Below are 26,292 nucleotides of genomic sequence, written 5' to 3'. Positions count from 1 at the left end.
CTAAGTATTAGAAAGATTTACCTTGTTTTATATTAGATACGAGAATACGAGAGGATTTCGAAGGCGGGTTACTGACATCGCTTTGCATTTAAAAGGACTTAGCAGCATTAGTCAGTCATCACACCTATTTTGAATATTGTTTAGGCCGTTCTGAAGCAATACATGGTCAGTGATGTTAGTTATGGTGCGGTAGACAACGCAATCGTCAGCAAATACGCGGATGTGAGAAGAGACATTAAATAGTGGATCATTAATATATATTAAAAACAGGAGGGGTACTAGCACAGAGCCCTGTGGAAGGCCTGATGTTCCAGGAAGCGGGTTTGAAGCACTATTATTGATTTGCACAAACTGTGAGCGATTAGTAAGAAATCATTTTATCCATCTTAGAACGTTAGAGTGAATATTCAACCGTGAAAGTTTTAGAAGCAGGCGTTGATGAGCTACTGTTTCAAAGGCTTTTGAGAAATGGAGGAAAATCGCGTCAGTGTGTGTATTAGTATCTAGGTTTGAATGCAAGAAAGATCGCCAACTGGCTTTCACAAGAAAAGTCCTTGCGGCAACCGTGCTGTGATGAATGAAAAAAAGAATTATTTGAGTCGTGAAAGTCCATTAATTGTGAGAAACTGCCATGTTCTATGGTTTTGCAAGGGGGGCTTGTTATAGAAATCAGGCGGCAGCTTAGTGGTGAGTTCCTATTACCTGATTTGCAGAGCAGAACGACCTTGCCCACATTCCATTCGATCGGTAGGTTACCTGCGGTTAACGATGGGAAAAACAGCAAGATTAAGAAAGAAGCAGAAATGATTTTAGTGTCTTTTAGGAGTTTTTAAGTAATTTTGTCAGGGCCAGCAGACGATGAAATCTTAAGGTTTTCTAATATGCTGCAGATACTGTTTAATCAAAAAATTATGGCAGGCATTTCTGACATGACAGGAGCAGAAACTCTTTTGATAAGCGTATCAGATTCCATGGCGAAACCTGAATAAAATGTTGGGTTAAAAATGTTAGCGCAGTCAGCGTCTGGTAAAGGATAACGCATTTTGTTTGGGATGCTAAAACGACCGCCGACTGTGTTCGCCGCTATCGTTGTGCTTTGAGTGCGACTTGCTTTTGTGGACAAAGGTTTCTGGAATAAAAAAGTTAATTTTGTCTTTCGCAGTTTTGGGGCTGTTGTCTTCACCGTCACTACAGCGTCACCATATTCAGGAGCAGCCAGGATTGAGGGCGCGCTAGTAAGCGTACATCGGGTCTGACAATAAGTTTTGCGTGGCTCGAGGCTACTTCGGTCTGCAAAACTAATAGAAATTAGCGACATCTGTTGGCTACGGCACTTATAAGTAGAATGGAAAAAGTTTGATTTCTACGCAAGAAGGCGCGGCCTGGCGTTAGCAAACTTCAGTCGGCGTTTGTACGATATTCGTACTTTTGGAAGTACCTAATTTCTATCAAAACTTGAAGCACAGAATTTCGCTTAGTCCAGCCTGTCTAATTAATTGCCTCAATAAATATACACCCTAATAGCAGGAAGAAACGCACTGGTCCGAACACCCTTCTTGGTCGATGTCAGCTATTGGCCAATAGCAGCCCTGTAGGGGAACCTGCTGTATGAATATAGCAGCTGGAAATGAGTAAGGAGAAAAGTTCGAAAAAAGTGTTTTAGAAAAGGGTGACTTCGCTTGCGAGCTCCAGGCGCCGCGCACTAGTCGAAATCGCCATCTATGAGGGGAGGTTCGGCTACGCTTGAAGGAAACAGTCGCCTCTGCCATTCAACTCAGACGAAATTGTACAGCGGCGGCCGGAATCGCTTAAGCTGCTCCGGATGGAATACGCCACGTGCCGACGCGGGGCCGACGCCACGCGCAATCAGCCGGAGCCTTGCGGCACCGTGGCTGGATGCGAATGCCGCGCAAACCGGTTCCGGAAGTCAATCTGATCAGCGTGCGCTTAGCAATAAAGCAAACAAACGAGAGAAAACTTGAAATGTTGCCAGTAGTCATAACTGGCATTTACCTCACGGCACTGCAGTAATGTAGGCACGTGCTTTCAAAACGGTTCGATCACTACGGTACAAAGATCAGCTTGCGTGCATCTCATGACGCCATCTGTTAAGACATGTGTCGTCTTCGTTTCTTTGGCCACTGAAGGTTTGTGATTGGTTCAGTTTTTATTTTCCTGACGTTTATTCGGTACAAGCAGTGTTGCAGTTAGCATACCAGAAGACAGGAAAGAGGAGTGTTGGTTTTTTTCTTAATACAGTGCACCAACTAGCCCACAGACGTGTTTTACTAGTTACGATTAGTCAGCACAATTCTCTTATGTTATCTGCACGAGTGTGAGTGACGATATGGTCACGTGCCAGAGGTCTTGCTTGAAATAGCCTGTACTTTGATTTTCGCGAATATACAGTGTTATGCTCCTTCCCCTAGTCCTCGTTTTTTTTATCGCGCTATTTCAACCCCCCTTCAAGTTTATACGGCATTTGCAACGTACGCAAAAGCAATAGATGACGTAAAATTAATTTGCGAGAGTGGAAGAGGAACACAGTCGGCGAAACGTCATGCGTAAGGCGCACATTGTTTATATTTTTCCGCAGAATGTTTTTCACCGGCTAACCTCTGTCACAATGTTATCGCTGCGTGCAAGACGTGTCCAGGTGTACTGAAACGTTTCCGAGTGCTGTCGCTGATTTTTTAGCGAAATCATCTTGTCTAATAGAATTGGGTGCGCGAAAATAATAGTGCTGCATTCTGGAACACACGATAGCAGAGCGATTGCTCTGGAGTGTACGAGGAGGAGTCCTGCAGAAATTGCCAACTGACTTGTTCCCGTATTTCGACAACCGACAACAGTGCTCGCCGAAGTCATTGCGCTGGAAGTGTCACTCGTTTTTCTGGGCACGAGTTTGCCCAATGAAGCGTAAAGTTCGTCCCTCGAATGTTTGTTACTTCTGGTTCTTCGCCACCACTTCAACGCGACAATATGCACGAAAATTGAACAGCACCGCACGTAATAAGACGAAGTGTGAGATACGAGAAATTTGGTTGGGGCCTCGGCGAGTCCAGGAAGAGTTCAAGCTTTATTCAGCAGCCAGCAGCCTGCAAAGACCGCTGTTGACTGCGATTGTTTGTTGAATATCGCGAATTTAGATAGATATTCTCCCACAATTTTCGCGTAGGCCGTAGATTTGGTAAACGCGAGCTTCCATTTATGAACGCTAATAAAAAGCAAATTAAATAATGATGCCGAAGTTTAGAGATCCGTTGTGTTAAATGTAATGAGTCCAGAAGCGCGCGTTTCCATTCCCTCGCCAGTTAGCAAACCGCTAAGCCCGGTCCGACGGCATTCTAAAAGGCAGAAAGCAATAAAATCGCCTAAATAATTGACACATATGCACCTAATATTAGGCTTTGTTCACTGCATAAATCGGTAGTAGTAATAAGCAAAAAAAAAAAAAAAAAAACCCAAGAAAGTTTTTTCGCCTATTAGCTGTTGTGGGAGGTTTTGGATATATGCTGTATAGCCGGAACGTATTTATGCCACCTTATGACACAACAAAGGAACATTTTTCACTCAGCGAAGCATCTATTGTACATAGAGAATCAGTCAATGCAATATACATCAGCATTTACATTTTTATCAAAATTAATAACAGACTGAGAGCAAGAAAAATTATTACTTTGAGTTGCGTCTGCTGACAACGAGGATCCCTGTACGAACGCATGCATTGCGGGCATTTTTTGGTTCACGTAAGAAAAGTCACTAGAGGACATTGGACAGCAAAAAAAAAAAAAGAAAATGCCAATATCTGCAAATTATTAGTTCACTCACAATGCTTTTGACAAACTACAAATATTAACGGTGTCACTTAGCTTTGATTGCATATGTGAATGTAAAAGTGCAGGCTCTACGAAAAAATAGCTTGTTGAAAACAAAATATCTACAGGGAGCATAAATTTATTGCCGTGGCTTTGGTCGTTTTGAGCCGCGAAGTTAACGCATTAAGCGCTGTTCTTCCAAAAGGGGACACCAATTATGCACTTGTTTTGCCTAATATATTTTGCTTTATTGACGTAGATCACAGCAGTTCGGAACGTATGCAACGGTGTCGAGCAATACACAAAAAAGCACGCGTGTTCATTATCGGAAAGTGTTTCCAACTCACGAGGGTCGCAAAGGGCGGAGCGTGAGAGAATCGGCATGCGAGCGCTCTTGGCGTCGGCCGCGTTACGTAATACTCGACGGACGATAAGCACCGTGGTCGTTTGTAACGCGTCCTAGGCTGCTGGCGCGCCTGGCTGGAGATCTCAGCGGCGTATAGCGATGAAATGCGGATGACCCAGAAAGTTACTTCGGCGGAAGGGGTTCATTGAACGGCGGCCGTCGCTTGGGAGCGGGGGGCGTGCCGCTTCGCAGTGCGGCTCCGTAACCATCAGTGGCCGTTTTTTATTCGTGCCCTTCTCCCTACAGAATGAGGTCTAAATACAGAGCCATCTAGCGAGGACACGGTGAAGCTGTTTTAGGTCAGGTTAGGAGGTTTAATGGGTCAACGAGACTGGCGGTATCGGGACCACTTTCAGAATCGCGGCCACGGGTGCCAACAGCCCGGCGACACGTGCAGTCAGCGGCTTCAAAAAAAAAGAAAGCACCCTGACAGGGCTTTTATTCGACACTTCCGGTTGCATGAATTGCACACTGAAGAACTACAGCATACAGTCTACCCTGCGGGTTCATGAACTCATGGCGGCGTCCTGTGGCAAAGACGAAATTGACGGTTATGACTGAATATTCCGCTCTGACAACACTTTTAACGTGAGCAGCTTATTCTTGTCCCCCAACAGTAATCGTTATCCATCTTCTTTGCCTTTTTTTTTTTGCTTTAACGTTGCCCATCTGATGCTTACAAGGCACCAACGGCATGGGCCTTATCACCGTGAGACATTGCACTTGACAGTGTTCAGCGAGTTCCCAGTTTTCACGAAGGAAAACTCAAGCAAGACATTAATCTTTTGCTGGACAAAGATGAGCCCCAACGGGTGCCAAGAGCGTTTAAGGTGAGCCAAGCGGTCATCGTTGCACTATTTTTATAATGATGATAGAATTGCAAAGTATAGTGTTGTAATAATGTAATGAGATAATGCAAAATATAAATTGCTGCATACATAATCCCGTTCAATGACAGCTTTATGTAGAAATGCGAGTAGTCGTGTAAATGGACCTGCTATTTAAGAATTCCAAGCTAATGACTGTTCAAATAAGGGAGGTGTTGTGTTCTGCTCGTCTGATACGCCCAGAGCTCGCAGCAGCCAGATAGTTGGCATGCTTGCAGAATGATGTGGGTGGAAAGCTAACTTTACCGACAAGACACGATTGCTCGGCAGTTGCCATAGCCTTCAGTTTAAAACGGGGGTACTTTAAAACTGAAAGCAGCGACAGCAATTATATAACAGCGATGTTTTCACTCTTTCATTCACGTCGACATTGTCCTTAGCAACACTACACAAACAAATTGGATTTAAATGTAGTCGCTACGGAGCACCACCTAAATGCTTTACCCGAACTTCTAGACAGCTCAACCGTCTACATTCATTGACATGTTTATTAAGGGGAGGATGAAAAATACTAATACATAAATCGTGCTGAGGGGTAGTAAGAAGGTTTATTGTGACTTCTATATATAGTAATTAGCACACTCCGCGTACAAAAGTGTTGAAAGTATTCCTATCCTGGTATAAATAATGTAGGGACTATCGGCACTCCTCATAAAGAACTGTAAGCAGTGGGTTTCTGAAAAGACAAAGATGAATGCAATTGTCCTCTTGTGAAACAGCCTTGAGAACAATTTCGCAAATATAGATAACACAATGCTGCAATATCTTTAACACACAAAACGAAAGATTTTATAATCAACATTTCCTGAGAATAGGTGAATGACCTGAATGGATATTCAAGCTCATATGATGTCTCTTCTGGTTCCCACCTATGAAAGCGCCAGGAATGTCCTGTGGTTCCACGTCAGTGCTATGAAAAAAAAGATTGCATTTGCGCAATTATATATATATATATATATATATATATATATATATATATATATATATATATATATATATATATATATATATATATATATATATATATACAGAGCGTTTTAGCTAACTTCTTCCTCTTTTTCGGAAATATACGTTTGCTCTGCAAGAATAAACGAAACTCCGTATTTTTCCCGCCCTTCTTGAGCATGTAGAACTATTTTTCATGAACTTAGGTGACTGGTTGTCAGAGACGGAAGAGGTTATTTGCAGGCTATTTACACTGGACTGGAGCCAGAGCACCAGGCCGACATTCGCTTGCGCCAAAGGCACAAGGTTGCCGGGACAAAAGATGACATTGGCAAGCATAATCGTTGGGTCCCACCTGTTATTAGCGCTGGCATGTTCATATAGCTTGATCCATTCGTCAACGTCCTGTCCCTCCAGGCCAGAGAACACACCAGGGTCGCGATGTTGGGCAACCGGGACGATTGGAGCAGTCGGACAAGCCGAAGCCGTTGCAGGCGGTCTCGTCACCGGGAGGCATGGGGACAAGCTCGATGTACCGACCACTCCGGTACATCGCTCACCTCCACCAGAATGCTACGTGTTGAAAGACACAGACGGAAAAGGCTATTTACCGGCAATTTACACTGGACCTGAGCCAGACCACGAGGCCGACATTCGCTCGCGCCAAGGGCACAGACCCACTTCGTCGTCGTTCTCGCGGCGGCTCGTACCTTGAGTATCTCCCGATAATATCCTTACAATATTTAGCAAAAATTGATTAACCAACTTACAAATTATTGTATTAAACACAAAATCTAAAACAAAGAAGTTTTAGGGCATTCTCTTATTAAGAAATCTCTAAAAAATTTTTTTCACTGAAGATCGCTGCTGTAGTTTAAAATTTTCAAAGCTGCTATAGAAGCACGGAAGATTTCAAATTCTATGGAAATACAACTTTTGCGCCAAGCGCAATTAGTACCGGCCAACACGCTATCAATTAATCGCACGCAAATCGATCGCATGATTAGGCCTTAAGTAAGCAACGTAGATGGATCAAGAAATGTATCGTCGCATCTAAGATATTGTCATCTTGTAACGACATTGAAGAAGCAGACAATGGCCACAAGTATGAGTCATGAAAATTTACTATTTATGTGCGACCAGAACTGAAAACTTCGCCGGCCAACGGCAGCGAAGTAACCGGTAGCCTATAGTGAGCGGACGAAGCAGCTTTCTGCACGTGCGTCTATGTCCGGACCTGACTGGGTACCGGTGTGCTGGAACGTGAGAGCGCGTGCACTTCTCGCAACGCGCGCCTGGACAGATTCTGGCTGTGCGCACCGGCTGAAAGCAAACATGCATTGCGTCGGTCGACGCCTAATGTGCCGCTTGCCTGGGCTGTCCACCGGACGGCGCGCGCTAGCTGGAGCGGCTGTGGCGCCTCCTGGCGAGTTCCCGCTGAGCGAACTTGCTCCGAGCAACGTCAGTCGTCGGTCATCCAAACCGCATCTGCGGTTCAAGCATGTCGGCTATTTGACTGCGACTCGACGACGGTTCGAGCGTAATCCAGAAGTGCATGTTGCTGGGCTACTCGGCTGATATTGCGGAGCAGACTATAAATATGACCGCTTTGGCGCAAGCAAGGAAGGACGGAAGGGCGCCCCTTGTTCCCTACCGTCCTTGCTTGCTTGCGCCAAAGCGATCCCATGTATGGTCCATTCATCAGTCGAGTGTTATCGCTGGTGCTCGCGTGGGTTCTGAATGTGCAACACCATAGGGGTCAAGCACGCGGTGTGCTTACGACGGGTTCGACCCGACAACACAGAGAAAACACAGAATCGGCGACGAAAAATTCGCGAAAGCTTTCTGTTGCTCGATACGTGCTACATAAAAGTATTTCTCCAAGCGTGAAAGAAGCCCGCCAATTCACGCGAAATATCCGCGCCACTGGCCACCTGGGGCACATTGCGTGTATTCGCGGGCTTCTTTCACGCTTGGAAAAAGCACTTTTGTGCAGCAGTAATTGAGGAACAACAAGCTGTATCGGGAGTTTCTGGTGTCGCTTTACAATTTTCTCATTTGCGCTTTTAATCTGATTATAATATTTGAGAAGTTGATTAATTAACCAGGACTGATTATGTAATTAGGTAGAATGACAAAAACAATCGGAGTATCTCCGAGCGACGCCAAGCAACATTACCTTGAGTTCAGTCCAGCTACGTGGCATTCGCGTATTTTTAAACTCTGCCTAAAGCTAGGGGCGACACCCTGTATACTATGCACAGCGCATGGCGATTCTTGGAGCTGTGAGAGCGTCGTTGGTGTTGACAGACTGCATGAATCGAGATCAGGCTATTGCAGCTGACGGCGGTTCATCGGAGACACAAGTGTGACCGTCGCCGATCATTCTCGCTTGCGGCCTACTTACAGAACCTGTTAATTTTTACAAATGTGAAACGAAGAAATTGTCATCTGGCAATATTTAAAGAAAAACTTTAAAACACCCAGTACAGATTTTACGAAAATGGCATTCTCCTGAAACTCAGGTACGAGAGAGCACATTTGTGTTTCAGAAATAATAGCTGTTTTAGAGAAATATTTCCAATAATGAGAAAAAAAAACGCCCTCAGAACTCTGGGCTCTCGCACAAACATAATCGTATGTTTCCATGATGCACTACTTCAGCTGAATAATAAATCATTCTGAATATTACTGCCTGGTCACGAAACTACCGACTACAAACTTTTAGGCCGTGACACTCTCATTGATTTACTTACCGAAAAAGATCCCATGAACTCACAACAAAACACTGGTTCTTCTAAACACGATAGCAGAAAAGTTCTACCTACTGCCCAAAACACAAAACAAAATCCCGGCAGGCCCATGATTTCGCGAATCATAACCACAACTGAGAAAATGTGTTGGTATGTCGATAGCGTGATCTAAAAATTCCAACCACCCACCGTCCCTGCATTTATCAAAGAGAAAATTCAATTTATATATAAGATAGCCGACATCGAGGTTCCCCGCAACAATATTTTGATCACTATGGACGTGTCATCCTGTACACTACTATAACTCACACTGACGGCAAAAGGTCAATTATTGATATGTGCTACATGCCTCACGACAAACCCTTTGAGTTGGTGAGCGAAAAATTCATTGACATATTTCGCTCATTTGCTCATCAACCTCGCTCAGGTATGGACAAGCAGTCTCTTGGAACTACTGAAGTCTTTCAATAAATCAACCTTTGTTTCCTGGAAGGACCGCATCTTTATCCAGAAAATTGGAATTTGTGGTAGATCTTGTTCGGCGCCCGTCCTGAGCAATACACAGGGTGTTTCAAGTAACTTTAACCAAGGATTTAAAAAAAGAAATGTGGTTATCCGCAGCTGACTGAAACCAACTGCATATGGTTAGCCGTCATGTGGCGCTCCCGAGAGTACATTGATATTCGGCTTACTCACTTCATCACCTCAGATCAATTGTGCGAAAATTTTAATATTCACATTAGCGCCAAGTGCGTTTCATTACTTTACAGTTCCTTTGTTTCATACTTCGTGGGCTTTCTTTAAACGCCAGAAAAATGATCGCGCTGTATGCACGTTGTCAGCAAAAATTGGGTGGGTCGTTTTTGAATCTCGTCTACAACGTCACGAAACGCACTTGGCCCTAAGATAATATTAAACTTTTTGAATAATTGATCTTACTTATTGAACTCATTAGAAGAGTTGTCGCACAGTGCGCAGATGCCTGAACAGCCGTTTGCGTGAGCATCGCAACGACGTTCACAATATTGTGATGTGACATCTTGGCATTCACTGCCACTACTGTATTGCGGAGCTTGCAGCGATTAATGTTGCACTGAAATACGTGCATGAGAAGTTAACTACATCGAAGATTGCCATCTTTACGGACTCCCGCAGCTGCCCTTAGCAGGTTACAATGCAGTGAAATTGGTTGCCCAGTTGTGCGCAGCATTACTGACTCGGCGAGCAAAATTTCATTAGTGGGGTATCTCTCGTTGCTCAATGGATATTATCACACGTAGGAATCGCCGGAAATGAAGGGGCTGATCGACTCGCTGCAACTTGCGCTCATACCAACTGTGACTGCCCAGAAATATTTCGCGAGCTTGATGACGCTCGTCTGCTAATTCGTCGCCACCTACTCAAGCAGCATCCAGACCAGCGCGTCGCAATTGGAACGTTCCCGCCGCGTGTTCGCGGTCGAGGGTTGCCTCGTCGCGCTAGAGCACAACTACTCAAGCTGAGGGTTGGCTGCGTGAACGTGCACGAACGTTTATACAGACAAGGACTTGTGGCAAGTCCATCGTGTACGTCTTGCGGCTGCTGCGAGACACTCCAGCATCTGATATTTGAGTGCCCCGCTTTCAGTGCTCAGCGCATGTCGCTAGTGAGAGACTATCATCTCCTTGGCCTGAGGTGCACGACACTCGACGAATGTTTGTACCCCAGTGGTTGTGCGTCTAAACGGGATCAGCCTCATCGCGCTCTACTTACTTGTCTAGAGTTAACTAAGATAGGTTCTCGCTTGTAGCGTCGAAACAATTCTATTCAACATTCTGTAGTAGCGTGACCTTCAGTGACCGGCCCTACTCTGTGTGATCTGTACTGTGTTCTACTTTATTCTTTAGATTTGTCCTGTTGCTCTTTCTTTCCACTTTCCTCCCCTCCTTCCTATCTTCCGTTTCTGTGTTGCTGTCACCTCCCTTCCCAAGAGTAGGCAGGCGTTGTGCCCCTTCCGGTGGCAGTTGCGAACCTGCTCCTCGCTTTCCGTTTCCTGTTAATTCTATATGCATCCAAACAAATAATAATAGTAATAATAATAATAATAATAATAATAATAATAATAACAATAATAATAATAATAATACGGTCGTAACGCATCCCTTTTCAATGAATAGAAAGTGATTGCTAAGCATAGGACCCTGCTAACTTGTGAAATTATTGAGCATGAAATTATGAAAAAAAAATCGGATATATACGTGTCAGTGCAATTTCCATTGTACTGTTGAAACATGAATTTGAATATCGTGCCGGGCCTTGATGTACTGGCAGCACGCGCTCGAATCTTATGACAGTGGATGAAGAATATAAATCGCTGTCCTTTGTCTTGTTTATTTTCCACCAGTGTACATAAGGAATCCAACGCGAAGATTAAGCTCATTGGAAATCGCCGATTTTTCACTCTGCCTGTCCTTTTCACTGCCGTATTTGTCCTGTCAACATTATGGAAATCCCCCTTCATTTGTTCTTTATTTCTTGTTTTTATCATACTAATGTGGGCTGGATGGCAGAATAGGCGAAAATACGCTTTTTCTTTTATTTCAGCACAAAAATATTATACCGTCCTTTGCGCATCTTTTCATTAAGTGGCAAGCATTACGGCGAGTAGAAAGCAAATTAAAATTAACTCAAAACATGCCTTCTGTTCCGCCTTCCACCCGTGGAGCCTTAGTGAGGCTTCATGAATTTTGAAATTTTTTTTATATATTTAGGTGGACATAACTGCTGATCATGTCTGAATTGATACCCCCCTGGACATGCCGCAATTTCGATTGGGATCATGTCCGATCGAAACAACTATGCCCAATATGGCTTCGACATGGGACAGTTGGCACGACATCGTTCTGGTTACTGGACCATAAAAAGGACTAAAAAGAAATTGACACACATATGAGCAAAGTTTAAAATGTTTATTATTCGCTAGCATGCCTCAGATATATGCAAGGTGGATAAATGAAAGGAAAACATGCAACGACAGATGAAAACGAAAGTAATTTATGCAGCTCTGGTCTCACAATGACAAGTATGGTTTGATCTAACCATCGTTTGTGAATTTGAAGATTCTTTCTCTCAACGCCAGAGAAGGTGCTCTAACCTGGTTTCCTGTGTCATTTTTCGAATGAAATAATTTTCCAAATTAGAGATACCAGCCATCATAGAGGCATAACGTAATCGAGGTGTACAGACCGCTTATGTAGATATCTTGGAAAATATTCACAGATATTCCACAGATACCTTAATTCTACTCAAGAAGGAAGGTACCTATAAAGAAAGGGGTCAGACGAGGAGACAGAATCTCTCTACTACTATTCACTGCGTGCTTGGAAGAAGTATTCAAGCTATTAAGCTGGGAAGGCATAGGAGAAAGGATCGACGGCGAATACCACAGCAATCTTCGGTTTGCTATGAGATTGTTCTATTCAGCAACACTGCAGACGAGTTGCAACAAATAATTGAGGACCTAAACAGAGAGAGCGTAAGAATGGGGTTGAAGATTAATATGCAGAAGACAAAGATAATCACCAATAGCCGGGCAAAGGAACGTTAGCTGAGTATCGCCAGTCAGTCTCTAGAGTGTGTGAAGAGTACGTTTACCTAGGTCAATTATTCACAGGGAACCCTCATCATGAGAAGAAAATTCATAGAAAAATAAGAATGAGCTAGGTCGCATACGGCAGACATTGTCAGCTCCTGACTGGAAGCTTACATTTATCACCGAAAGGGAAAGTGTATAATCAGTGCATTTTACCGGTGCTGACTTATGGGGCAGAGACTTGGACATTAACAAAGAAGCTTGAGAGCAAGTTAACGACCGCCGAAAGAGCGATGGTACGAAGAATGCTAGGCATAACGTTAAGAGACAGATAGAGAACGGTTTGGAGCAGAGAGGAACGGGTATAGCCGATATTCCAAATGATATTAAGAGAAAAAATTGAGGTGGGCAGGTCATGTAATGCGCCGGTTAGATAAGCTCTGGCCCATTAGGGTGACAGAATGGCTACCAAAAGAAGGGAAGCGCAGTCGAGGACGGCAGAAGACTAGATGGGGCGATGAAATTAGGAAATTTGCGGCCGCTAGTTGGAATCGGTTGGCGCAGGATAGGGGTAATTGGAGATCGCAGGTAGCGCCTTTCGTCGTGCAGTAGACATAAAATGGAATGATGATGATGAAGCTTCCGAAATTTCACGCGCTTCGTTTTAGAGCTGCAGCGTGAGAAAGCCTTGCTTTCGTTGAATACTTCTTCGGAAACCCGCAAGGTGGATGGAAGTAGTTAATAAAGGGACAAAATAAGACATCCGCTCAAACGTAGCTAATTCCTACAAAGGAAACCCATACGGGTTGTTCGAAAGAAAAGCCACGCAGTCGAAGAAAAATTCATCCTGGTCCGTGAGTCGAACCCGGCGCCGCCGTTATGCCACCTGAGCTAACCAGGCGGCCAGCAGATGGTAGGGCGAAGTCGAATTTATCGACAACTCGAAGCACAGGCAGGAGTTTGACGTAAGATTGGCTTGCAGCCGCATTGTGCTCAGTGTGCCGCCAAAGGACCTAGTGAATGGAGCATTTCTGTCGTGTACCTGTGCTCACTTAACCTAATATTAATACATCAGCCTGTAGGCCCTTTGTAGGATTTTCCGCGCGTGTAAGAAATCTTGCAGACAGCTTTGTCGACGTATTCCAAATATCTCATTACATGGTTTAGTTCACATATTGTTTTGAAAAGATTTTCTGTGACATTAAATTTTTCGTATAGACCTTTCCCCTGTAGAATAGCTGAAAAAAAATACAAAACTTCAGCGCCGTGCCTTTCGCCAATAATTTGAAGCCATGGAATATTTTGTTCATTGAAGGCATCACGGTTACCTTCCTTTGAGCTCGCCATCCTTCGTATTCGCTTTCTTTTTGTTTCCTAAAGCTCCCATGATTTCTTCGGTGATGAATAAGTGGAGTACGATAATCACTGTCCTTCCGCTTCGTGACCTGGCGCTGGATGCGAGTCATTTCCTTTTTTTTGTGCTTTGTGTAAAAGTAGACCGCAGTAGACAGAACTATGCCGCACCGCAATCATTGCAAAAAAAAAAAAAAAAAACAAGAAACATTCCGGCCGATCGGAATTAAATTTGTTGATTGCTGATACCGAAGGGCAGCTATCTACCATAGAATTGTGCACCTTCAACTGTGTCTTTGTGCATTAAAAAATCACTTTCTTCACGTACATGCCGGTCTCGCTAAGGCATTTGAATGATAATTGCTTTTTCAGGTGCATAACATTTCGATCAGCACTAAGAAGCCATTGGCAAAGTGATTTTGCCCATGAGATGCCTTAAGGTGTCCTAGCTAGCGCATGCCGAGCTGTTTCTTTTAAAATGAATGACGAGATACGAAGATTGGTGTTTTGTTGGCAATTGCCTTGTGCACACTGGTGAATTTTTCCATCATCTATGAATAGCTATTTATTCAAAATTATAGCAATGTTTTCTATTACTTGAATGACAAATTCCACAGCTCATTTGAAAGTAATATATTCAACACTTTCCCGCTCCGTGTATTTCCCCAGTTGTACTTTATCCGCTTCAACGTTCTGCCGCGAAAGGAGAAAACCAATGCGAGACGAGAATGTGTTCCGCGCGAACGACAACAGTGCTCTCGAAAGAGGTTTCAAAGAATGAACACTACTGGGTGGCTTACATTAGGACCACGAAAATTTGATAAAGCCACGCTCTTACTTGGTCTGTCATTTTTAGCGTTTATCGAAATAATGAACTGTCACCACCAGCAGATACATGTCACGACGAACACAACAAAGGGAAGCTAGCTTGAATGTGCTTGGTGAATCGAGATTACTGTACGAATGTAGCGAGTTCTCACGCGATGCCTTTTCCGGTGTTGCAGGAAAACGTGCATGCTTCTCGGCGCCTGCCTTCTGCTGACGGGTATAAGTTCCGCAGAGGGTGCCCCACAGCAAAATGGAACCGCTGCGGCCGATTCTGGCGCCGCCGTGGACGTGTATGGCTGCATGTGTGTGCCCGAAGACGAATGCAAGGATGACACTGTCGAGGCCGAGGAGAAGCCGCCTCAGGTGAGCATCTCCCCATGACATTGCAATGTAATAGAATAGCAGTTTCGACCAATAGGCGAAGCAATGATTGTAGAATCAAATTATTAGAGAGCAATACGCAGTAACCTTAGTACGAGCAGTAAACAGAGCTATACAACAGGACAGAGAGAAGGACACAGACAACAGCGCTAACAACCAAATGTCTTTATTCTTTCAGTCAGCATATATATACTTCACCGTTATCTCAAAGCATAGAATCAACAGAATTCAGCATGTCCTGCGGCAAAAATTGTAAAGAATGCTATAGGAAGGCAATCTCCTTCGGAAGGAGAGAAATGTAGGGAAGGTTTACACATGCTCGGCCGCTATTACGAATGTGGAAAGCTTCGGAAATAAGACGTGCATGGTCATCACCGTATTTTGACAGATAGCTCACATCTTTAAAAGACCGCTTGCAACCGAATTCATTGCAATGCAGTGACAACTGACTATCTCTAGCTCGTTTTTCAACTTTGAGTGTTCGCGCATGCGGTCATTGATGCCCCGCCCCGTTTGACCGACATAAAAACACTTGCATGAAAGAGGAATCTTATAAACCACACAGTCACAACAGTCAGCAAGAAACCTCTGCCTGTGCTGCTGTTTGCAACGTTTTTTGTTGTTCTCGGTGACCCGATTGACTTGATGGCTCAGGCTACCTAACTTATTTCTGGCAGTGAACAGCAACCTAATATCTATCCTGATGACAACCTTTGTGAGATTATGCGCAACCTGGTGCCCATATGGCATAACCACAACCATCGTGCATTGACCACACCATCCTTCGATTAACCAACCAGCGGTATACATCCGGAGTCATTAAGCACAAACTGGCTGACCATTATTTTTTCCTGTTAGCAGTTATGTCTGAAAAACCAATAAAGAAATGAAAGGCTTTGGTTAAAAGAACTATTATCAATAATGCAAAAGTTGACACAAAAATTAAAAATACAAACTGGAGTGCACTCTTACCGCTTGATCATTTAACCATGTACAGTACTCTTAATGAAACATTAAATAGGATTTACGAAGGTTCCACTAAAATAGTAAAGGTGAAGAAGAGAAAGCCTGACAGTAAATGAATCACGCCAGATATCATAGAATTGTGTTACCTTAAGGACAAAGCATGGCAGAAAAGCAACAAAGAACTGTACGATGTTACGAAAAGAGCAGAATACTGTTCACTAAGAAATCTGGTGACAGCGAAATTGCGACTTGCGAAACGAAGATACCTGTCACAAGGATTCTCGTTAAATAAAAACGATGTAAAGAAAACGTGGGCATGGGTAAACGAACTGATGGGCCGATCGAAACACGCATGCGTTGAAGACGTAATAAAGGTGAACTTCCCCACAGTAGACACGAATGTAATGTGTGATAAGTTCAATGACTCGTTCTTGCATGCGGCGGAAAAACTAAGAGCAACAAGTAGCGATAGGCACACCGAATACAAACCTAAACGCACATGCGCGAACAGAGCTTTTCTGCCAGAAATATCTGAAGTCCAATTATGGAATATCATCAAGGGTTTGAAGGAGTGGAAGCCACCGGGTTTTGGTAAGATTCGTAATCGAGGCCTCCGTAGTAATTTTAAGCAATTAAAAGACGTATTATTAAAAATATTAAACGGAATATTTCAAACTGGAGATATACCGAAAGGAATGAAAGTCTCTGTTAGGCCAATATACAAAAACGGAAAAAAGAGTGACTGCGGAAACTACAGACCAATTTCAATCCTTTCAGCGCTTGCCCTCATAATGGAAAAGCATGTAGCATCCGTGCTGCTGTCATTCTGTGATCGATTTTCACTGAACAATAATGCGCAATTTGGCTTTACGCAGAATAAAAATACAACATCCTTGTTATATGAGTTTTCCGATTACATCAGCAGTTCGATAGAAAATAACCGAGTGGTCATGGCTTTATGTTAGATTAAACAAAAGCTTTCGATACCATAGACCACATTATTATGATAAAAAAGTTGCAGTATCTGGGCTTTTCGGGTCACTTCATTAGATTTTTTTCAAGTTATTTTACTGACAGATTTCAGTGTGTTAGGTTAGGAGAAACATATAGCAGTTTGGACCCACTAAAATATGGAGTACCTCAAGGTAGTACGTTAGGACCCCTGCTTTTTAACATTTATGTTACAGACCTTAGCCTTCTACCATTATATTCTAAAATTTTCCAGTATGTGGACGACACTGCGATTACTATAGATGCTGCCAACATTGATACAGGGTTCCAACAACTACAGAGTGATATTGTCAAATTATGTGAGTGGTTTCAGGAAAATTATATTTTCATAAATAAATGAAAAACAAAGCTAAATTGTTTTAAGAATCCCCACAAAGCTATCACAATTAATAGGATAATTTTTTTGCATTCATCAGACTGTAATTCATGCCATTGCCTACCTTTGGCGCTCGAATCAACTGTTAAGTATCTAGGTGCACATTTCAATCAATGTCTTAATTGGAATAGACACGTTAAACACATATGTAAAAAGCTAAGATCAATTGCTACCATTGTGTATCACCTTCGAGGCAGAGCTCCATTTAAAGTAAAGCTTACTGTATTTAAGGCGCTAGCTGAATCTTTACTTATGTATGGCATTACATTATACGGCACTTGCTCTGAAAACAAAAAAAAAACAAGAAATTAATCATGTAATTCGTAAAATAGTCAAGAGCGTAACATACGGTACTGCGTTAGATAGCACAGGTACAAGGGAAAAATACCAAGCCCTGGGTATACTACCAGTGAAAGAACGATTTAATTATGTAGTTTTGAAGAATCACTACTTTAGCAAAGAATTTAGGGTTGCCGTAAAATAGAACGTGACATTGCGACAAACTGAGGGGTACGTGAAACGACGTGTCTACACTCACTATATAAAAAAGAACCGGGAAATACTATGTCCCTGCAGTATTTGATCAATCGAGTGATGAATTATGTACAATAAACACGAAACAAAAAATGAATAAAGCGATCAGAAAATGGTGTGCGAGCTCAATAAACATTAGTGGTTAAACCCCATTGACTCATATGGAATTGTTTACCGGCTTTGTTTTCAACTTTTGTTTATGATCATGCTTCGATACCTGTGTGTAATTTTGAAGTCAGCAGTTTGAAGAATTGAGTTGTAGTCCTGTAAATGACTGGTGTATTTAGGTATCGCTTCGATGTTTTGACTGTTTTTACTTTGATGTTTTTCTTGACAACATTGTGTAATGAAAAAACAGGAACTCAAAATGCTTGTTATTGTTTGTTTCATGCACTGGGCGGTGTTCAGTGTATATATGCGAGAGAATGTATTAATTGTGGTAATATGAATTTAATATGTTCTTTCACCAACTGCCTGGTCATTTTACAAGCACTGCGTGCTTAGATTGACCAGCAAACTCATCCTGTACAAAGAACTTTGGATAAATGAATGAATGAATGAAAAATGAATAAAATTTGCCGTGAGCGATTCTCAGATTGAGTAGCTGCCGATTGCTTTCTTTTAAGGCTTGTTGTAAGGCTTGCAGTGATGCTAGTTAAAAGCGGTAACAGGAAACCTGCGAGCTTCAGCCTGGCTACTTGCAATTTAAAGCTTGCATCTACTTGGGGGTCACAAGATGTGATGAGGGCCGCCTTCATGCAGGATCTTGCAATACCACGCTTGACAATATTTGAGTGCACGGAGGAAAAGGGAAGAAGGCTCTTATGAGACCGAGTTGCATAACCCCAACATACATGATTGCTTGAGAACGATAGCTCCAAGTCTAAGAAACGCAGCGTATTGGCTGACGCATGCTTCGTGGTAAATTCAAAGGAGTCTAAAACTGTGCGAAGCAGATTAAATATTATAGCAGCAGCAGGCTGCGTGTCAGTAGTGTTAGCATTGTAAATTATTAAAAGAGATCAACGTATCGCATCACTTTTACAGCGCTCGTCTAGCTGAGCTTAGTTCTAAGACTGCGGTCATAGCTGGCCAATAATATGTCGCTGAGAACAAGGGCTATTCATGAACCTATGTACACACCTTTCTTTTGTGTAAAAAGCTTATCCTCCACGGAGACAAAAGTGGAAAGCATGAAAAGATTTAGTAGCTACAAAACCTGTCGACATTGATACCACATGCATTCTGGAAATTAAGAACATCGTATTTGTCAATGCAATGAACTTTAATGCATACATCGTCTTGAGGCAAAGAGTATTATAAGTCCTTGATGTCGACTGAAAAAGCTCGGACAACCTTTGGACATTCCTCACGGAGAAATGTGGAGACAATACCCGGCATCTGTACGAGGAAGGGGTAACGGTTGTTGAGGAGGCACAAGAACATTTGCAGGAGCACTCCCACTTGTCGTTGCCAGGTTCCGCGCTCATAAACAATGGCGCGAAAAAGGCGCAGTTCCTTGTGAGCCTTGTCGCTGAATAACACAGAAAAGCTGGTTCCTTTGCAGACCTTTCTGGAGCAACCCAGTTTCCAAAGTCCGGCTTTTTAGCAAAGCTGAACATCCCTTATTTTCACCTTCGCAGGAGCTACTCCATGCACTTCCTAGAAGTTGCCTAGAATGGCATAATCTGCTTTGCTCTTGTACAAGTCACCTGGCATCCCGACAAATCCACCTTTTTTTGTCGGGTAAGAGCAGCTTGAGCCCCGCTTTCCGAAGGATGGTCACTGCTGTGCGGAGCCGAACTGTGTTGCCTTTTTAACCTGCTGGGGCAGGCAGTCAACATCTTCTCTGCCTCAAGAAGATGTATGCATCGAAGTTGGCGATTGCATTGACAAATGCGCTGTTCTTAAGTTTCAAAATGCATGTGGCATCAATGTCGACAGGTGTTTACAGCTCTTAAGGTTTCACATGCTTTCCACTTCCGTCTCCATGGAATATAAGGTTTTTATACAGAAGAAAGGTGTGTGCATAGGTTCATGTGTAGCGCCTATACTTAGTGACATTTTATTGGCCAGCTATGACCGCAATCTTAGAACTAAGCTCAGCCAGACGAGCACTGTAAAAGCGATGTGATACGTTGATGCCTTTTTAATTTTTTTACAATACTATCACTACTGACGCGCAGCCTGCTGCTGCTATAATATTTCACTTGTCCCCCATAGCTTTATGTTCCTTTGAATTGACCACGGAGCATCCGTCAGACAATAAGCTGCGTTTCTTAGACTTGGAGCTATTGTTCTCAAGCAATCATATATGTTGAGGTTATGCTCCTCGGTCTCATAAGAGCCTTCTTCCCTTCCCCTCCGCGCACTCAAGATCTTGCATGAAGGCGGCCCTCATCAGGTCTTGTGACCACCAAGTAGATGCAAGCTTGAAATTGGAAGTAGCCAGGCTGAAGCTCGCAGCTTTCCCGTTACCCCTTTTAACTAGCATCGCTGAAAGAATCGTAAGAAGCCTTAAAAGAAAGCAAGCGACAGTTACTCAATCTGAGAATTGCTCATGGCAAATGGTGGCGGTTATGCCATATGTGCACCAGGTTGCGCGTAATTTCAAAAGGTTGTCACCAGGGCAGATGTTTGGTTGCTGCTCACTGCCAGAAATAAGTTATGTAGCCTGAGCCATCAACTGAATCGGCTGACCGAGAACAACAAAACACGTTGTAAACAGCAGCACATGCAGATGTTTCTTGCTGACTGTCGTGACTGTGTAGTTTATAAGATTCCTCTTTCATGCAAGCGTTCTTATATCGGTCAAACAGGGCGGGGCATCAATGACCGCATGCATGAACACTCAAACAAAGTTGAAAAACGAGCTGGAGATTGTCAGTTCTCACTGCATTGCAATGAATGCGGCTGCAAGTGGCGGTCTTTTAAATATGTGACCTATCTATCAAAATACCGCGATGACCGCACGCATCTTATTTCCGAAGCTTTTCACATTCGTAATATCGGAGAAGCATGCGTAAGCCTTGCCTCCATTTCTCTCTTTCCTAAGGAGATTGCCTTCCTATAGCATTAATGGCAATTTTTGCTCCATCGCATGATGAATTCTGTTGATTCTGTGCTTTGAGATAGCGGTGAAGTATATATATGCTGACTGAAAAAATAAAGACATTTGGTTGTTAGTCAGCGCTGTTGTCTGTGTCCGTCTCTTTGTCCTCTTGTTTAGCGCTGTTTACTGCTCGCATCATTTCTAGAGTTTGTTTGTTGGTCTCGCGTGATCGCACAGGTAAGAACGGCGCTGGTGACGGTGATAACAGCTTTTATGGCAACGTGATGGAGAGGAGCGCATCCATGGACGCAGTAATAAACCCGAGCGGTTTAATTTAATCGTCGTCGACCAGTGAGGGCGACCGCGGCACAATGGCACCACCCACAGTAGGCGCGTTGTTGGGGCACGCGTGTCACAGCTGGTCGTCGGCCCATACGTCCATGGCACTTCCTTGATTTTATTTGTCAAGGCTTTGTTCACTTTTCTACGTGACAGTGGCCTATTAGAAAGACTATAATGGCCCCATTTCATCCCTTTTCATATTTTCTTTCTCATGCTTTTATTTTTGTCACGCTCTTCTTTCCGTCTTTACTTCCCCTTTCCCTTCCCCTAGTGCAGGGTAGCAAACCGGAGGTTTTAAGTCTGGTTAACCTCCCTGCCTTTCTCTCATTTGCATCTCTCTCTCTCTCTTGATTTTATTTCGTTCTTCAAGGATCGTACTTACTTCATTCCTTCATTTATTGCCTAAAAAATTACCAAATCATCATATAATAATTTTGTGGGTTTCGCGGAATTTATCAAAATGCAACGCAAGTATTGATATTAATATCTCGATTCAGTTTTTATGTCTATTTGCAAAAAAAAAAAAAATATGTATAAGCTTTCCATGGTAACTTCGGGACGTTCATAGGTTTTACTCACTGAATCGTCCCTGCTCAGATGAGTGATCGTAGTTATTAATCATCCTTGAAATAATTAATTGCAGAAATTAATTGTACTGCTCTTGAAAATTTATAGCTTCCATATTATCTGCCAATATTTTAAGTCGACTGTTCTGCGAGATAAAAGAGGCAATATTCCTAGAAAATACGAATGAAGCTGTATTATCGCCGAAATTAAAGGCTGTTTTCCTCAATAGAGCAGTAAAGGCATGGATGAAATCATTTTCTTTCGATTTATGATCATGGAAACCGATGTAGACAATGTTTCTGTAATTGATCATTCTTTTCTTGGGGAGCACGGGGAATTTGATGAGAGTGCATAACCTCTGCGCTGTTGTTAAAAATTTTCCGTAAGTTAAGAACTATCTCGGCTTTATTTTCTGACTTGTTTTTAGTGCAGTCTCTTTTTTTCCTATTCACTATCAGCACTCATGAACTTCAAATGGAGGTGAGAGTGATTCATTTTTGTTTTGCTTTTTAGCAGGCGTGTTTTTCTTTTTATATTGTTTTTTTTTATTCAGAAGATATTGAATTATTCTCCGATGATTAGGGTGTTGCTTTGAAACCTGAAATCTGCCTATGTATTAAATGTTGTGGCGGGACCTTGCCGTTTGCCGTGTATTCGTATTTGCTCAAATTGGCAGCAACTTTTTTTTTCTTTTTGCTTGTATTACATGCTATGCTTCGTCATTCTTTTCTGTAGGCCTCGGTTGCTACTTTATTGAACCTGTTAATCTTATGAAAGCATAATAGTATGTAGTGGACTTTAAAAACAATGCTCCCCATGCTAAGCAATAGTTGTCTGGGCCCCCACCAAGCTACTTTGCTACAGCTGTTGGCGTATGCAGTTCTCTCAGAATTTCAGCATTCCTGTTCCAAAGAATTACGAATTTGAATTTCAACCAGCTGTCCACTGTGTTCTGCATAGTAGCAGCAGCGATGTCACCGTTTGCAGGCGGGTGCAAGAAAGAACGAATGCGGCCCAGAGCAAGTGTGCTGCTTCCACTTGATCGTGCGCACAGAGAAGACGGTGGAGACCCACTCGTACCTGTTTCCGCAGCCGGAAGTCCAGAACGCACTCGCCCAGAAAGGGGAATTCCCGTGGCAGGTGTGTTTTGCATGTATGTGATGCTTTGGTAAAGAGCAAAGAGCATAATATCGTGTTTATTTAAACAAAGCCAATTTTCAGTAATTTCTGCATCGTTAAGCCTGCTTTTTGCATGACATTCTTTTTTTTCTACGTAATGATTTGCAAAGCGACGTCCATGAAACTAAGGATAGCCTTTTACGGTAGATTTCGTAGCTGGAGCTACGCTAAAAATTTACGACTAGTTTCATTGTGGTAGACGTTCTTAAACTGTGCTGTTATTTATTGAAAACGCACAAAAATCTAGTCCGTCTATGGCTTCGAGTACCATTTTCAAATACGTACTCTTTTCTTATCGGAATGGCCAACAGCCCACTTTGTGACTTCTTCGGGTGCAACGAAACAACCGAGCACCTTCTTTGTCAGTGCTCTCGTTTCAACTCACAAAGAGCAGTTCTCTCAGCCACCCTAGACAAACTGGACAAGCGCCCAATGACAGAAAACAAGATCCTTTGAAACTGGCCTACGCGAACATCAGCGCGATCTGTTATGAAGGCCCTGCTGCGGTACTTGAAAGACACGGGACGTTTTGACAGATTGTGACTGTACACTGTGTGACGTAGCATTGTACGGTGACACTGTGCAAGACTAGGAACGTCTTTGCGGGCTGCGTGACAGTGCCCACAGAAACAGTTCATGTGTACGTGCGTGTGTAGGTTCTTTTCCCTTGCTTTCATCTATCGCATCCCCTTGCCCCTCCCCCAGTACAGGGTAGCCAACCGGAGATAATCTCTGGTTAACGTCCCTGTCTTTCCTTTGCCTTTCTCTCTCTCTCTCTCTGACAGCGGTGCTCAGATTATTTAGCAACACCCACAGGATAGCCCAAGTGATTATTAATGCGTTCTTAAATAGCGTAAGTATGATCCTATCTAATAGAACAACGGCTGTTCCTACTTTCACCTGGAAATACCTGCAAGAGGGTTCAATTCAAACGTGGCTCTCTGGGCGTTGACGCTCTGTCGCAACACAAGTTTTTGGGAGTCGCTCTTGATAGGTGGTTGTCATTGGCTCCGCACGTAAATGCAAAAGAGGAGAAACTAATTTCTCTTATCGACGTTCCTCGTCGCTTTGTAGTATTCAGATGGAGTGACACAACATCAGTTTTCTTACGCGTGCTCGCTGCACAATTACTAGAAAAAGGACTGTACTTCCTGTATCAGCGCTTATTGTACTATCTGCAAGGGCTGCCGAATGCCCGAGGTACTCTCAGTCATATATATATAGGTGAGTGCTTCGAGAATTTGCAAGCACGTCGGTTACTTCCGTGTATCAGCAGCCACGTTTTCGGACGCTAAGATTTGACAAAACATGTCAAGACTATTTTTGTTTGGTAGGTGAACGTACCAATCAACCTCTTTGTCAAGCCATTCATCTTCAAAACGCGCCCCGTTTCTGTAATAGTATAGCGCCCGAATCATCTGTCCGTTCATGAATATTGGCCACAAACGTTTCAAGCCCACCATGGCTACTCCCAATTTCAGACCAAAAATTGTCACTTCCATTTCCTGCCTAACTTGTAAGTACGACATGCCAGTAATTGTAATAAAATGTTTACCTTGTTGCACCTGTTCACTACACAGAGGGATCGCATTCAACTGTACACGCATGGTTCGCGTAAGAATGGGAGCTCTGCATCATCGTTCGTTATAGAACGTTGATACAGAGCGAAGAACATTTAGATAGCGTCACTTTACAACATCTATGACGGCAAAGCTTTGTGCTATGCTTTCTGCATTACGCCTCGTGGGTTGACCTCAGGAACATTTCGATGGTTTATCCTGAATGATCCGCAAACTTCGCTGTTGCGCATAAAGGAAACCAGCTTGCGAAAATACAGCAGTGCAGTAATATAAGAAATACAAATGCTTAACCTACAGCAAAGAGTGTTATCCTTGATATCGTATTCCAATGGCTACCAAGTAATGGCGAAATTACAGGGAACGTCACTGCAGATAATATGGCATGCGAAGCTTAGTAAAATGGAGTACAATATTGTCCCCTAGTAGTGACGCTGAGAACAAAGTATCGAAACTGAGAATGACGAAACGTGTGTTAAATTTACTGGGCTAGCATGTGTCCACAAAAACAGGCTGCACTCGAAGCACAAGGATAGCGGCGAACACAGTCGGCGGTGGCCGAAATCTGATCAGCGGGTCAAGCGTGTTTACTTTTATGCATCACTCATCGAAGGTTCCAGAGTAATCACTCGTGCAAGCGCGTCTTCCTGTCAGAACTACACAATTCGCGTGGCATTTACATGCGAACCGATTATGCAAGATTTAGTGACAACAGACAACAGATAGGACCATCGATAACATTCCAGGAACTTCCGATACATGGAGGAGCGTCGTGCGCTGAGCGATAACTTTTGTTAGAAGGTGAAACGCGGTCACCCAATAAACGATACACGCTTCAATACACAACTCTTAAAAAAAGAAAAAAAACGTCGGCCCGATGCTACAAGCACGAAAGCGAAAACAAAACCACAACAAAGAGAAAATGACAACAAACTAAAAAGAAACTAATTCCCTAAGCCCGTCAGCGGGCGTAGAAAGTCTTAAGATGCACCAGGTGGATGACTTCTGGTCGAGCGTGGCGCCGCTATGATTGCGAAATGCCATCTGGCACGACCGCATAGTCCAGTGCGCCAAAAAGTCGGATGAACTTGCAAGGTCAGAAATAGTCTATTAACAGTTTCTCGCTAAGCCCTCGTCGGCGTATCGGAATCGAGGCCTTAAACACGGTCGCCGGGCTGGTACTCGACGTAGCATCGTAGAAGACTAGTGTCGGCTGTCGGTCCGCTGCTGGTTCTTGATGAGAAGGCGGGCGACCTCTCGCGCTTCTTCGGCGCAGTGGAGATAGGCGGCGGTCACGAGATTCTCTTGGTCGGTGACTTGTGGCAACATGACGTCGAGAGTCGTGGTACGGTTCCAGCCATAAACCAACTTCAACAGCGTGGTCTGCGCTGTTTCTTGCACTGCCGCGTTGGAAAGGAAGGTTATGTACGGCAGGACAGCAACACACGTCTTGCGTTCGACGTTGACCTATATTGCGGGCTTGTTGGCGAGGGTCTTGTTCAGCCGCTCCATAAGGCCATCGACTGGTGGTAGGCAGTTGTCCTACTGTGGCTTGTCTGGCTGTGTTACAAATTGCTTCGGGTATGCTCTGCGGTGAAGGCTGTTCCCCTGTCAGTGATGAGGACTTCTGGAGCACCACGTCGCAGGAAGATGCTCTGGACGAAGAATATATCAACTGCGGCCGCACTACCTTTAGGCAGAACTTTCGTTTCGGCGTGGCGAGTAAGGTAGTCGGTAGCCACCATG

The 26,292-nt window shown here is 43.5% G+C and overlaps 1 protein-coding gene across 1 annotated transcript in view; it reads left to right on the top strand.

Moving 5' to 3' along the window:
- LOC126526662 (trypsin-1-like) overlaps window positions 1–26,292 on the top strand; it is a 97,696-nt gene that overhangs the window by 15,362 nt on the left and 56,042 nt on the right. The window contains exons 2-3 of the mRNA XM_050174526.3: window positions 14,738–14,924; window positions 22,778–22,930. Coding sequence (XP_050030483.1) covers window positions 14,738–14,924; window positions 22,778–22,930 — 340 coding nt within the window. The remainder of the gene's footprint in view (window positions 1–14,737; window positions 14,925–22,777; window positions 22,931–26,292) is intronic.

Source organism: Dermacentor andersoni, chromosome 8, assembly GCF_023375885.2.
Source record: "Dermacentor andersoni chromosome 8, qqDerAnde1_hic_scaffold, whole genome shotgun sequence".
Classification (NCBI taxonomy): domain Eukaryota; kingdom Metazoa; phylum Arthropoda; class Arachnida; order Ixodida; family Ixodidae; genus Dermacentor; species Dermacentor andersoni.
The sequence above is the reverse complement of the archived record's forward strand: the minus strand, read 5'-3'. Positions and strand labels throughout refer to the sequence as shown.